The 15,355-nt window shown below is 47.8% G+C and overlaps 1 protein-coding gene across 2 annotated transcripts in view; it reads left to right on the forward strand.

The window, feature by feature from the left end:
• The window catches only part of KCNQ3 (potassium voltage-gated channel subfamily Q member 3), a 303,171-nt gene that overhangs the window by 246,760 nt on the left and 41,056 nt on the right, over positions 1-15,355 (forward strand). For both annotated transcript variants that reach the window (XR_010936121.1, XM_067711237.1), the window contains exons 4-8: positions 453-625; positions 5,745-5,900; positions 6,970-7,080; positions 8,833-8,928; positions 9,837-9,935. Coding sequence is in view for 1 of the 2 variants with exons in the window: in XM_067711237.1 (XP_067567338.1) it covers positions 453-625; positions 5,745-5,900; positions 6,970-7,080; positions 8,833-8,928; positions 9,837-9,935 (635 nt within the window). In the remaining variant the exon portion in view is untranslated. The remainder of the gene's footprint in view (positions 1-452; positions 626-5,744; positions 5,901-6,969; positions 7,081-8,832; positions 8,929-9,836; positions 9,936-15,355) is intronic.

Consider the following 15,355-nt stretch of genomic DNA (forward strand, 5'->3'; position numbering starts at 1 on the left):
TCATTAAATCAGCCACAGCCTCGTCCCTGGCTCAGGGGCTGTTTGCAGGGAAAACCCACAGTAAAGCAGCATCTGAGCTTCAGGCTTCATCTCCACCACCTGGGCAGCCCAGATCCCTTCTCGGCCAGAGAGGGGCCCCCGAGTGCCACTCCCGGAGGGCCTTGGAGCTTCACTTCCCTAGGATTTAGAGTGAGCGCTGGAGTCCAGCAGGCCTCCTGCATCCAGTCCCAAGTCGGCCACATCCGGCCGCGTGGCCCTAGGAGGGCATTCACGCTCAGAGCTCCTGTCTCCTCACCTGTCACGGGAGAACGCGAATCACGTGCGGTCCACGTGACGATTTAACGCAGCAGCGTTTAGCTTGTGTTCGTCTGCCACCGACTGCCTGTGACGGCTCCCGTGCCTCGGCCTGACCTCCTTTCCCCCTCCCCTGCCACCCTCCGTCCTCTCTCCAGACATCTTCGTGCTGATTGCCTCTGTGCCGGTGGTTGCCGTGGGAAACCAGGGCAATGTCCTGGCCACGTCCCTGCGGAGCCTGCGCTTCCTGCAGATACTGCGGATGCTTCGCATGGACCGGAGGGGCGGCACCTGGAAGCTCCTGGGCTCGGCCATCTGCGCCCACAGCAAAGTAAGTGTCGCTGCGAAGAGGCCAGACCGCGCTGGCTTCCTGCCCACCTAGGCCCATCCGTGGCATCTCCTCCCTGACAGCATCCCCAGAGGGTGGTTGTCCTGCCCACTGATGATGATGATGACAGTGAAGATGGGGGGAGAAGCAGCAGCAGGAAGGAGAAGCACACACAGGTGTGCCGCAGCCAGCAGACGCAGGTAGACCCGGGCTCAGGTCTCAGCCGCACCAAATGCAAACAACTTTGGCCAAGTCACTCAACCCCCTTTGACCTCAGTTTTCCCTCATTCCTAAAGCGGGGATGATAATGCCTGTACCTCCGGATTGTGGAGAGGATGAAATGAGCCAATGCAAACCAGCATGGGATGGGAGGGAAGGGTTCTGGAATCCGGCAGACTGGTTTGAATCCAGACTCTATTGATGGGACTTTGGAGATTTCCTGTAACCCCTCTGGGTCTTCTCTCCTGCCGTTTATAAAATGGAAATGATAATGCGTTCACCTCAGGGTGAAAAGCCCTTAGAATACACCCAGTTCATTGATGTGGTTCAGTTGCTATTGTTATTATGTAGCCAGAAGCACAGGTGCCTAGAATTTAGTGTTTGATACAGATTAGCTCGCCCCCAGGGTCAGGCACTGTTCTTACCCCATTTCAGTGCTAAGGAAGCAGATCTGGAAAGAGGAAGTGAGCTGCCCACCAGCACAGACCCAGGCTGTCTGGCTTCAGAGCCTGTGCTCAGTGATTTGCTGCTGGTCGTGGCGGCTCTTGCCTCGCCAAGGGAGATGAGAAGCTAGGATGAGTGGGACCTGGCCTGATCTCTCCCAGAGTCCCACGTGCTTGTGCAGGTGTGGAAACCCAGGCAGGCAGAGTCCAGCGTGTCTGGAGCTGTCTCTGTCGTGCTCCCTGTGTTTCTTTCCTATGGTTAGCCCAGACCTTTGGTAGCACTTTGTGTTAACATCCCTGCCTCAGCCGGACCCTGGAGAAATGAAGCAAAAACCTCTGAGTGGCAGGAAAAACCTCACACTCCGAGGCCAGTTCAGGAGAAATCGGAGTGAAGGACCCCTGGGATGGCTGTTCTTCAGGGGATAAAGCCAAAGCTACCTTTGTCACTACAAGAGCATCTTCTTGTGCCAGGCTTGGTGGGTACAATGGACACGGTTGGTGCCCTGACCAGGCTACCTTTACCGGGAGGATGTGCTCAGCCCTCAGCTGCTATGAGAGTTAGCCGCTAATATTCCCAGCTGTCCCCTTCTCTGGAGACATACGGGAGCGCAGCCTGGCCCAGGAGCTTATACTTCCTTCCCCCACATGAGGGAAGCACACAGTCAGTGACTGACTGACACAAGTACCTTTCCTGTGTTGGGACCAGCCCTGTGGTGCAGTTCACACTCCAGAGCTCCCCGTGGGATCAGGCTGAAGGAGGCCCCAGCAGAGACCACATCCTTGCTGAGCTCTTGTCTCCTGCCCTGTCTGGTTTCTTTCACTCCCTCTCTCCCGAGACCCTCCCTCAATCATCAAATGCACCTGAGTTTCTGTCTCAGGCTCTGCTTCTGGGGAACTGCACCAAAGGCAGTGATCCTGGGGCAAGTTGCCCTTGGGGAGCTCAGAGTTTCCCTTATATGCGTTAACAGCACCATGCCATCCCCACTTGGCAACCCCAGAATGCCTCCACACAGCTAACTCCTGGGTTCTTCCAGCTCAGTGCACACCCAGATATGCCGGCATGTCATCGTAGAATACAGGAGCTCAGGAGTCAGACAGCAGCTCAGTGCAAATTTCAGCTGTGCCGCCTTCCAGCCGTAAGACTTTAAGAACATTGCTCTGCTTTTTTATATGAGCTTCCCCAGTGGTTAAAATGTGAATCCTTCCAGCGGCTCACATAAGAAAAAGGTACATGTAAGTGCCTGGTGAATAGTAAATGCTCATTAATGATAGCATGGATTATTTCAAACATGCTTTTCTTCACGAACATACAAGTAAATATATACAGAAAATGAAATACAAATTTAAAACACCCGGAGTCTCTCACTGGAGGATGCAGTTTCTTGCCATACATGTGTCATTCCCCATCTGTGCCACTTCTGGCCACAGGCTCGGGGAGGTCAGGGCTTTCTTTTCAGAGTTCTTTCTTCTCCCGACCTTCTATTTTGTCTTTTATCAGAGGACTTGTCAGCAATACCTAAACCTGTCTCCATGGAGCTGAGCTGATTCACAGCTCCAGTGGAAATCAGGGCTAAAAGGGCTGCTTACGGTCCTTGTCCTGTGCTCCCTCAGACTAGAATAGATGACAGTTGGATGTTTGCTATGTAATTCCTGGGAAAAGATGGTCCGCGCCACCGCCAGACCCCACAACTGATGCCAGGCGGGCAGAACTTCAAGTATGTGGTAGGAGACCAAAGGCAGACAAAACAACTGCTTGGCAAGCTCTGTATCCCATCCTTCCCCCAACAGTCCCACTAGACGAGCCTTCAGCCTTTCACTGTGCCGAAGCTGCAGAGCAGTTATAGGGCTGGCCTTCACTTCCGGGGCAGGCAGTGTGTTCAGGAGGTAAGCGCTTACCTGGATTTGAGTCCAGCATTTACTAACTGCAAGAGCTTACACCAGTTCCTTCTCTGAGCCTGGTGAACAGGCACTTACAATTCATTTCTTCATTCATTCAGAAAACGTGTTCTCTGGGCCAAGTTCCATGCTTGACTCCCCTGGAGACTCAGAGATGAAGAGTGACGGGCCCATACAGGGTTGCACAGGGTTAGACTTTAAAGTTAATGCTCTTACTAAAATTAGGATCAGCCGGGCTCTGCTTCCAAAACAAATAAGCCCTGGAGTCTCTGTGACTTAGCACAAAAGATGTGGGTGTCTTCTCACTCACACAGTGTCTCATGTGGGCTGGGTGGTCCTCATCTGTCTTGGAAATGAGCCTTGAGTCACCAAGGCAAGGGAAGGGGAGCCCAGAGCATCCTCTAGAATGGATGTAAGGCAGGAAGTAGCTCCCATCACCCCCCCACATTGGCTGGACCCCAGGCCCTCAGCCTGCACCTGACTGCAGGGGGGCTCAGGCGTGTGTTCTGCCACAGAACTGCTGGCGAAAACTGCCTCCAGGCAGAATTGCCTTGAATAGCCTTTGAGATGACTGCAGGGCACAGAGTGGGGACACATTTCACTCCTCAGGGACGACCTTTATACCAGCTCCTAATCCCACCCAGCCAGTGCTTCTGTGTGCTCATGGACAGCTGTTTCTCTGCTTAAGCACCAGGTGAAACTTCTGACTTGCGTTTGGGGGCCAGAGGGTATGAGAAAGCTTAGGCCCACCAGAATCACACCTAACAGAGCAAGAGGGTCATGCTCATACAGCCACTGGGGAAGGACGATCCAATTCGTCTCCTCCTTCTCGAACCCCAGCGGGGCAGACACTCACGGAGGGGAAGGACTGGCTGGATTGCCTGCAGCATGTCAGCTAACCTCTCTCTGCTGTAAACTCACACGAGTGCACTGTGCACGGGATGCTGTGGGGAAGGTCAGGCCTCTAAGCAAATGAGCATAAGAAAGTGTTAGAGATTGAAAGTTCGTTTGGAAAATAGTGAAGGCATTGAAAGAAAGCTAGACATGAACCCTAGCTCTAGTTGGGGGAGCAAACATCATAATGGAGGTTTGAAAGTTTGTTTGGAAAATAGTGAAGGCATTGAAAGAAAGCTAGAAATGAACCCTAGCTCTAATTGGGAGAGCAAACATCATAATGGAGGTGACGTGAGTCTGAAGATGACTCAGTGCTCTCTGGTTGGTCCCATGGGGAGGGACAGGGAGGACAGAGGACCAAGGTGAACAAAGGCACAGAAGCAGGCAGAAAGCAGCCCTGTCAGCGCGACGCGATTCACCCATAAAGCCAGCTGACTGGCCGCAGATGGTCAGATAGATGAGCTCCATCGACACGAACAGCTTCATCCTCTGTGATGACTCAGCAGGAATGACGGGCCTAATCTCCAGGCGGTGTTCGCCCATGACTTTGACTTTCTTCTGCCCAACCTACCACAGTAGCCACAGCAACCCTTGGGACTGGAATAGAATGAAAGACATAGAAAGCACCTCAGGGCTTGTCATGGTCAGGATGTTTGAAACCTCAGTGATTTGCCCATCTTTGCCATATCTCTGCACCATCCTTACTGTTCCTCAACGTTTTCCTTTAAATCAGCTTTCTCCTGTTTACGTACATGTCCTAGTCTGTCATGCAGGAATATCCACAAAATAATAGGTTTTAGTGTAATCTGTGCTAATGTGTAATATGGTCTAAATCAGTAGGTGACCACGTCACATAAAAAACACCTGTCTGCATTTGAAGTGTCTGTGGCACTTTTTGGAACTCTCTGGTCCAGTCCCTTCATTTTAAAAATGAAGAAACTGGGCTCCCCTGGTGGCGCAGTGGTTGAGAGTCCGCCTGCCGATGCAGGGGACGCGGGTTCGTGTCCCAGTCCGGGAAGATCCCACATGCCGCGGAGCGGCTGGGCCCATGAGCCATGGCCGCTGAGCCTGTGCGTCCGGAGCCTGTGCTCCGCAACGGGAGAGGCCACAACAGTGAGAGGCCCGCGTACCGCAAAAAAAAAAAAAAAAAAAAAAATGAAGAAACTGAGGCTGGGGAGGAGGGGTCATTTGCCCAGAGTCACACACAGTCAGTTAGTGGCAGGGCTGGGTCCCTGTCCACAGCTCCGTCCGCTCTGCCAGGATAGCTCCCCATTGCTGTCCGTCCCTGTCCCAGTAGAAACGAGCTTTGTCCTTGCCCTGCCCAGTCCTGGGTAGGATCGGCTCTCCTGAGTCCCGAGCCTTGTCTCAGAGGCAGTGGCCAGTCTCTCCTGCCTTCTTGCCTCCAGGGGAAGACCCTTGAGCTGTGATATAGAGATCGCAGAAATCTTCCTCTCCTCCTAGAGCTATACACTTGTTCTGTTAATGATGAAAATAATGACCATATTACTGATCCTACTTTACAGTGATGGGAGATGAGGAACAGAGAAAGTAAGTAACTTGCCCATGTCACAGAGCCGGGCAACCTGGACTCCAGCTCCAGTGTGTCTGCTTCCAACCTCCACCCAGCCTCCACTCGTGACCCCCTCCCTGTCTCTGCTTTGCCCTCCCAGGAGCTCATCACCGCCTGGTACATCGGGTTCCTGACACTCATCCTTTCTTCATTTCTCGTCTACCTGGTTGAGAAGGACGTGCCGGAGGTGGATGCCCAAGGAGAAGAGATGAAAGAGGAGTTTGAGACCTACGCAGATGCCCTTTGGTGGGGTCTGGTGAGTCACCACCTTGAAGGCTGCCCGGTGGGGATTGGCTGTTAGGGACAGAGAGAGATGGAGGGCGTGGCATGGATGCGTTCGGTGGGGCCACTGCCTTCTGCAGCCACAGGGGAGGGGAGGCCTCCTCCATTTCTGAACCTGCCCCTGGGAGACGCCCCCTGCAGGGTAGGCCCTTGGAAGGGGCTTTTCCATAATGTTTATAAGAAGTCAGAGCTCTCAACAGTCTGGTCCTACGGTCACTCAGGTAGCTTACCTCACTCGTCGTAGGCTGTCATCCGCCACGCCGTGCTGTGCAGCCAGACACAGTGGCAGATGGAGATGTGTGTACCCAGACCCTCAAACACACCTAGAGACACACAGCCCCACACCCACAGGACATGTGGCACTAAAGCATTGCTCTAGGCATTTTACATTTATAAATCTATTTGAAGCTGAAATAACTCTTATTAGCCCCCTTTTAAAAATGGGGAAACTGAGGCATGAAGTTGAGTAACTAATTCAAGGACGATCTCTGAGCCAGTTAGTGGTTGACTTGGGATTTGAACTCAGGCATTTGGGTTCTAGAAGCCACACTCTTAACTGGTCCGAAAGCCTGCCTTCCACGTTCATAAGTACATGTGCGCTGATAACCTACACATGTAAACACACACAGGAATATTCAGCTCATACCAGGACAGACACGGGCTCAGACCTTAGCCATGCACACATATACACACAATGCATATGAATACACCCCAAGAGCACATACATTTAGAATCATGGCTGTACACAAAATCGCACATAGGCAGATATACACGTGAATGTATATCACATGCACATGTTTGCAATTTTGAAATATTCGTTGACTGATTGACTATAGGGAAGAAATCCTTAACTTAGAAACAGGTGTGGTCTCAAGGCTCCCGTATAAATTCGCTGGTACTTAGCACCATCTCTCCCGTGGGAATCTTATTCTAAACGGCAACAGCACCCCGGTCAGCACAAAGGCTTGTAGGTGGAGCTCAGCTGATACATCATTAATTTCCTCTCCCTGGGAAGCCTCATGTCTGAACTCTTCTCTCTTCAGATCACACTGGCCACCATTGGCTACGGAGACAAGACGCCCAAAACGTGGGAAGGCCGTCTGATCGCAGCCACCTTTTCCTTAATCGGCGTCTCCTTTTTCGCCCTTCCAGCGGTGAGTATCTCTGGTGTTCTCCCTAGTGTGATGGGCGGGACCCCTCACCGCTTGGCCCCAGCTCAACTTTCCAGCCTCATCTTCCATCGTCTCGTATCTTGAATTCCAGCTCTATCAACTCAATAACCATCCCCGTAGCGTGGTTTCCTGTCTCTCTTCCGTAGGCTGTGCTGATCCCTTTGCCAGGAGTGATCCCCCCAAACACCTACTCCTCTTTCAAGACCCAGTTTCTTTTTTTTTTAATTCCTTTTAATTGCAGTATAGCTGATGTGCAATGCTGTGCCCATCTCTGCTGTACAGCAAAGTGACTCAGTTATACACAGAGACATTCTTTTTTTTAATCTTTTCCATTATGGTTTATCACAGGATATTGAATATAGTTCCCCGTGCTGTACCGTAGGACCTTGTTATTTATCCTCAAGACCCAGTTTCAGTGCTGCCTTCTTTAGGCTGAGTTAGTCCTTCCCTCCTCTGGGCATAGCTCTTTAAAGGCGTTTCAGACCCCATGCTAGGCTTGCACATCTCCAAATCTGCCTGCCCAGAAGACTGTGAGCTCCTGGGGAGCTGAGATTATGTCTTTCACCCACGTGTTCCTTGCACGTAGCGGGTCCTTTGTATATGTGAGTTTCCTTCCCTTGCCCTGTCATCTACTGGTTTATATAAAAAATGCATTTCCCTCAAGAATAAGTTTTGACCCCTGGTAGAATAACTTCCCCAAAGCCCAGTGCCCATCAGTGTAATAACAGCAATAATAATAGATAGATAGCAAAATAATAATAATAATAATAATAATAAAAATAGATAGCATTTGTTGAACATAGTGTGCCCTAGATTCAGGCCAAATGCTTTACCTACACCATCTCACTTAATCTTTGTGACAACATTAGGAGTTTGGCGCTACATTTATCTCCGTTTTCCAGATGAGAAGACCGAGGCTTAATTGGGTTAGTGAAGTTTCCACAGTCACAGGGCTTTGGGTTGTGGAGCCAGGGACCCAGGTCTGCTCATTCCAAGCCTGGCTCTTAATCACAGAACTTGAAGAGAACCTTCTTGTATAACAAACCCTCTTCCCTGCCCTTCACCTCCCATCCTTTTGTGGCTAACGTTCTTTGACCACTGCAGCCCTACCTGGTCTATTTTTTTTCTAAGCTGTTTGACCTTGGGCACATGGCCTTTCTGATTCTCAGTTTCCTTATCTGTAACAGGTGAGGGCCAGTGAGGGTGCGACTTGGTCTCTAAATTCTCTCTTGACTTGAAAAGGGTGTGTTCCTACCTGTGTAATTCACATGAGAGTCCGACCTGGAAATCAAAACAGATCACAATTCAGAGGGATTCCAGCCAGAGTAAAAGCCTCAAGTGACAATTCAAGCAACTAAAATATTTTTTAAATTCCCTTAATAGTAACTGGGAATCTATTCTGCATCATACTCCTTACTAGGCAGTTCCTATTACATTATCTCACTTTTTTTCCTAACAGAGTTATGCGGTAGGTACCTTTATCCTACTTCCGTGTGGTAGAAAGTGAGATGCAGCAGAGAGGAGGCTGGCCCAGGGTCTCACTGCAGGGAAGTGGCAGAGTCAGGAAGTCCTGGCTTTAAGGCTCCACTTAACCCAGCTCCTACTCGCTGGAAGAGAAAGAAGGGATCTTTCCTCCTCCCCTTGGCTTCAGTGTCGTCCTGCTGCTGGGAGCCAGGCTGGGGCTCTGGGAGAGTCTGGGTGGGGCTGACTTCAGGGCCTGACCTCTCCCTTCAGGGCATCCTGGGGTCCGGGCTGGCGCTCAAGGTGCAGGAGCAACACCGTCAGAAGCACTTTGAGAAAAGGAGGAAGCCCGCTGCTGAGCTCATCCAGGTCTGTCTGCCTGGGGATGAACTGGAATGGAACTGAGATCCCGCGTAGCTGCCTCTGCTTGTGTGTCTATGTGTCTGTCTCTGTGTGTGTGTCTATAGACAGCCAGGCAGCAGTGGGTGTTGGTCTCCTGCCAGCTCTCCATCCTTATCTCTCCCCCAACTGTGGGCTGGGGGTTGGGGACCATCATGAGAGATGGTGGGAGAGGCAGAGTGTTCCCTCTTTCACTTCAGAGAAAGTTCCTGCTTTGTGGTTTTATGGGCCACTGGGAGCGCAGAGAATAGGAAAAGAGAGCGTTCTGCCTCTAGCTGCCTGGGACTGCATGTCTGCGTGACCACCCACTCGTGAACTTGTGTCCAGTTGCAGTGAGGGTCTCTGTGGGTCAGATACAGGATGGTACAGGATGTTATCCTCCATACTGTAGTTTCTAGGCCAGTGCTGATCTCTGAGTCCACTCTATCTTCGCAAAGCCCAAATCACAGTATACAGAAGCTCTAGTATATTAGAATCAAAACCTCATCTCCCGGGCTGTCCCTTGCACTGGGAAATGCACAGAAGTGGCAGAGAAGACTGTTTGTCTTCCTACCTGTTGGAGAAATCTCGAGGAATCTTGCAACGAGAGTAATCCTGCTCCTTTCAGGGATCTTCTACCCAGTACCCGCCTTCCCCGTCCACTGTAGTTCACCTCTCCACACCCCACACCATCAATTATAGCTCCGAGATGATGGGGTCAAGGAAGGTTTTCTTCCCATAGGAGCTACAGAAAGCCAAGAATCCGGCTTCTCTGGATATGACCTCACTGTACGTTATACTCTTAGGTGTCAAGGGCTTTCTGTTTTAATGTTGTGGGATTCCATGTGAAAGTTTCGGGTGACACCAGCTCATTCCTGCCCCTCTTTTCTCCTCCCCAGGCCGCCTGGAGGTACTATGCTACCAACCCCAACAGGATTGATCTTGTGGCGACATGGAGGTTCTATGAGTCAGTCGTCTCTTTTCCGTTCTTCAGGCAAGTGGCCACTCATCTGAATGCTCAGAGCGTGACTGACCATCCCTCCCGTGGGTCTGTATTTGTGCCTGTTGGCTTCATGGTTTCCCGGAGGACGTCCTTCACGGCAGTGGTTCCCAATCTGGGCTGCGTGTTAGAATCATTAGAGCTTAAAATATCCCAATGCCCAGACCATACCCAGGCAGATTCAATCAGAATCCCCAGGGTTGCAGCCCAGGCATCAGTATTTTTTTAAAGCTCCCCAGATGACCCCAGCGTGTCACCCAGCATTTCCAGCTAAACAGTGTGGAGTGGCTGAAAAGGGAGGTCAGGCCAGTGTTTGAGCAGATCAGTAGCTGAGGAAGTGAGGATCCAGTGCAATGGGCCACCCTGGCGGTTCTGGAGGCCGCAGCACCTCCCCATGGCCTGCACCGCCACACCGCTCTGGAGAGGGAGAAAGGCACGGGGAAGAAGAAGCTGGGGGCCCAGAGATGTGGTTTTGTGTTCTCAGAAGTGGGAGATTAAATGAAAGGCTTCAGGAAAAAAAAAAAAAATTAAAACCTCTTCCTATGGCCAGCACCTAAGTTATTTTTTTAATTATTTTTTTAAAAATTTCTTTTGGCCACGCCACACAGCTTATGGGGTCCTAGTTCCCCGACCAGGGATCAAACCCGTGCCCCCTGCAGTGGAAGTGCAGAGTCCTAACCACTGGACAGCCAGGGAAGTCCCTGGCCAGCACCTATGAAAAGGGAGAGGGAAATGAATACTTCCTGGATGTCCAGTATGTTCCTGGAATCCAAGTTCACATTTCATTTAATTCTCACAGGCATCCTATGAAATAAGTCAGAGGTTCTCAAATGTCAGGGTGCGTTAAAATCAGTGGGGGACTGTAAACACCAGATCCTGCATCCACCGTCAGCAATTTCAATGGCGTTAGAGTAGCTCAAGCACCTCACATAGGCGCCCCTGTTGATTCCAACACAGTGGCCCACGGTGCATCCTTGGAGACAGGCTGGGTGGCCGGTATCACCAGGCTCCTCTCGTGGATGAGCCACTGGGGCTCAGGAACTTTGGTCATTTTGGCCAGTGTCAGCCACATCTAGAGGCCTCCAGAGCCCATGATCTTTTCACTACTTGGGCTTCTGAAATAGACCGCACCTTGCCAGGTTTTTTTTTTAATTTTAGAATTTTATTTTATTTATTTTTTTATACAGCAGGTCCTTATTAGTCATAAATTTTATACACATCCGTGTATACATGTCAATCCCAATCACCCAATTCATCACACCACCACCACCCCGCCTCTTTCCCCCCTTGGTGTCCATACGTTTGTTCTCTACATCTGTGTCTCTATTTCTGCCCTGCAAACTGGTTCATCTGTACCATTTTCTAGGTTCCACATATACACATTAATATATGATATTTGTTCTTCTCTTTCTCACTTACTTCACTCTGTATGACAGTCTCTAGGTCAATCCACGTCTCTACAAATGACCCAATTTCGTTCCTTTTTATGGCTGAGTAATATTCCATTGTATATATGTGCCACATCTTCTTTATCCATTCGTCTGTCGATGGGCATTTAGGTTGCTTCCATGACCTGGCTATTGTAAATAGTGCTGCAATGAACATTGGGGTGCATGTGTCTTTTTGAATTATGGTTTTCTCTGGGTGTATGCCCAGTAGTGGGATTGCTGGATCATATGGTAATTCTATTTTTAGTTTTTTAAGGAACTTCCATACTGTTCTCCATAGTGGCTGTATCAGTTTACATTCCCACCAACAGTGCAAGAGGGTTCCCTTTTCTCCACACCCTCTCCAGCATTTGCTGTTTGTAGATTTTCTGATGATGCCCATTCTAACTGGTGTGAGGTGATACCTCATTGTAGTTTTCATTTCCGTTTCTCTCATAATTAGTGATGCTGAGCATCTTTTCATGTGCCTCTTGGCCATCTGTATGTCTTCTTTGGAGAGATGTCTGTTTAGGTCTTCTGCCCATTTTTGGATTAGGTTGTATGTTTCTTTAATATTGAGCTGCATGAGCTGTTTATATATTTTGGAGATTAATCCTTTGTCCGTTGATTCGTTTGCAAATATTTCCTCCCATTCTGAGGGTTGCCTTTTCATATTTTTTCTTGTGCCCTACCCAGGTACGTGGGGAGTTTCTTGCCATTTAGGAGGTCTGAGGTCTTCTGCCAGCGTTCAGTGGGTGTTCTATAGGAGAGTTCCACGTGTAGATGTATTTCTGATGTATCTGTGGGGAGGAAGGTGATCCCCGCATCTTACTTTTCCGCCATCTTCTCCGACTGCCGAGAAATCTTAAAGGGGCTTTTCTGGCGCAAGGTGGCCATCCCTGGTTTCACATCCACATGATCTCAGGCACAAACCTCCTTGTTTTTCCATTTTGTCTTTAAGTTACTTGTTGAAACAACTGGCCCGTGGTCCCAGGGACTGTCCGGCTTCGGCTGGTGGGGCCCCCCCAGAGCCGGCAGCCTCAGTGAGGCCGCCCTCCCCTCGGGCTACGGGGCAGTTCAGCCAGTCTTTTCGTCTTGTTTATGGTTTCCTTTGCTTTGCAAAAGGTTTTAAGTTTCATTAGGTCCCATTTTTTTTTTGTTTGTTTTTATTTCCATTACTGTAGGAGGTGGGTCAAAAAAGATCTTGCTGTGATTTATGTCGAAGAGTATTCTCATGTTTTCCTCTAAGAGTCTTTTTTTTTTTTGCTTTTTTGCGGTACTCGGACCTCTCACTGTTGTGACCTCTCCCGTTGCGAAGCACAGGCTCCGGACGCGCAGGCTCGGCGGCCGTGGCTCATGGGCCTAGCCGCTCCACGGCATGTGGGATCTTCCCAGACCGGGGCACGAACCCGTGTCCCCTGCATCGGCAGGCGGACTCTCAACCACTGCACCACCAGGGAAGCCCCCTCTAAGAGTTTTATTGTGTCCTGTCTTACATTAAGGTCTCTAATCCGTTTTGAGTTTATTTTTGTGTATGGTGTTAGGGAGTGTTCTAATTTCATTCTTTTACATGTAGCTGTCCAGTTTTCACAGCACCACTTATTGAAGAGACTGTCTATTCTCCATTGTATATCCTTGCCTCCTTTGTCATAGATTAGTTGGCCATAGGTGCGTGGGTTTATCTCTGGGCTTTCTATCTTGTTCCATTGATCTATATTTCTGTTTTTGTGCCAGTACCATATTGTCTTGATTACTGTAGCTTTGTAGTATAGTCTGAAATCAGGGAGTCTGATTCCTCCAGCTCCATATTTTTTCCCTCAAGACTGCTTTGGCTATTCAGGGTCTTTTGTGTCTCCATATAAATTTTAAGATGATTTGTTCTAGTTCTGTAAAAAATGCCATTGGTAATTTGATAGGGATTGCATTGAATCTGTAGATTGCTTTGGGTAGCATAGTCATTTTCACAATATTGATTCTTCCAATCCAAGAACATGGTATATCTCTCCATCTGTTGGTATCATCTTTAATTTCTTTCATCAGTGTCTTATAGTTTTCTGCTTACAGGTCTTTTGTCTCCATAGGTAGCTTTATTCCTAGGTATTTTATTCTTTTTGTTGAAATGGTAAATGGGAGTGTTTCCTTAATTTCTCTTTCAGATTTTTCATCATTAGTGTATAGGAATGTAAGAGATTTCTGTGCATTAATTTTGTACCCTGCAACTTTACCAGATTCCTTGATTAGCTCTAGTAGTTTTCTGGTGGCATCTTTAGGATTCTCTATGTATAGTATCATGTCATCTGCAAACAGTGACAGTTTTGCTTCTTCTTTTCCAGTTTGTATTTCTTTTCCTTCTCTGATTGCCGTGGCTAGGACTTCCAAAACTATGTAGAATAATAGTGGTGAGAGTGGATATCCTTGTCTTGTTCCTGATCTTAGAGGAAATGCTTTCAGTTTTTCACCATTGAGAATGACGTTTGCTGTGGGTTTGTCGTATATGGCCTTTATTATGTTGAGGTAGGTTCCCTCTATGCCCACTTTCTGTAGAGCTTTTATCATAAATGGGTGTGAATTTTGTCAAAAGCTTTTTCTACATCTATTGAGGTGATCATATGGTTTTTATTCTTCAATTTGTTCATATGGTTTATCACATTGGTTGATTTACATATATTGAAGAATCCTTGCATCCCTGGGATAAATCCCACTTGATCATGGTGTATGATCCTTTTAATGTGTTGTTGGATTCTGTTTGCTAGTATTTTGTTGAGGATTTTTGCGTCTATATTCATCAGTGATATTGGTCTGTAGTTTTCTTTTTTTGTAGTATCTCTATCTGGTTTTGGTATCAGGATGATGGTGGCCTCATAGAATGAGTTTGTGAGTGTTCCTTCCTCCACAGTTTTTTGGAAGAGTTTGAGAAGGATGGGTGTTAGCTCTTCTCTAAATGTTTGATAGAATTCACCTGTGAAGCCATCTGGTCCTGGACTTTTGTATGTTGGAAGATTTTTAATCAGAGTTTCAATTTCATTACTTGTGATTGGTCTGTTCGTATTTTCTATTTCTTCCTGGTTCAGTCTTGGAAGGTTATACCTTTCTAAGAATTTGTCCATTTCTTCCAGATTGTCCATTTTATTGGCATAGAGTTGCTTGTAGTAGTCTCTTGGGATGCTTTGTATTTCTGCGGTGTCTGTTGTAACTTCTCCTTCTTCATTTCTAATTTTATTGATTTGAGTCCTCCCTCTTTTTCTTGATGAGTCTGGCTTATGGTTTATCAATTTTGTTTATCTGCTCAAAGAACCAGCTTTTAGTTTTATTGATCTTTGCTATTGTTTTCTTTGTTTCTATTTCATTTATTTCTGCTCTGGTCTTTATGATTTCTTTCCTTCTTCTAACTTTGGGTTTTGTTTGTTCTTCTTTCTCTAGTTCCTTTAGGTGTAAGTTTAGATTGTTTATTTGAGATTTTTCTTGTTTCTTGAGGTAGGCTTGTATAGCTATAAACTTCCCTCAGAACTGCTTTTGCTGCATCCCGTAGGTTTTGGATCATCGTGTTTTCATTGTCATTTGTCTCTAGGTATTTTTTGATTTCCTCTTTGATTTGTTCAGTGATCTCTTGGTTATTTAGTAACGTATTGTTTAGCCTCCATGTGTTTGTGTTTTTTACTTTTTTTTCCCTGTAGTTGATTTCTAATCTCATAGCATTGTGGTCAGAAAAGATACTTGATATGATTTCAATTTTCTTAAATCTACTGTGGCTTGATTTGTGACCCAAGATGTGATCTATCCCAGAGAATGTTCCATGCGCACTTGAGAAGAAAGTGTAATCTGCTGTGTTTGGATGGAATGTCCCATAAATATCAATTAAATCTATCTGGTCTGTTGTGTCATTTAAAGCTTCTGTTTCCTTATTTACTTTCATTTTAGATGATCTGACCATTGGTGTAAGTGAGATGTTAAAGTCCCCCACTATTATTGTGTTACTGTCAATTTCCTCTTT

This window comes from Pseudorca crassidens, chromosome 17, assembly GCF_039906515.1.
Source record: "Pseudorca crassidens isolate mPseCra1 chromosome 17, mPseCra1.hap1, whole genome shotgun sequence".
Taxonomy (NCBI): domain Eukaryota; kingdom Metazoa; phylum Chordata; class Mammalia; order Artiodactyla; family Delphinidae; genus Pseudorca; species Pseudorca crassidens.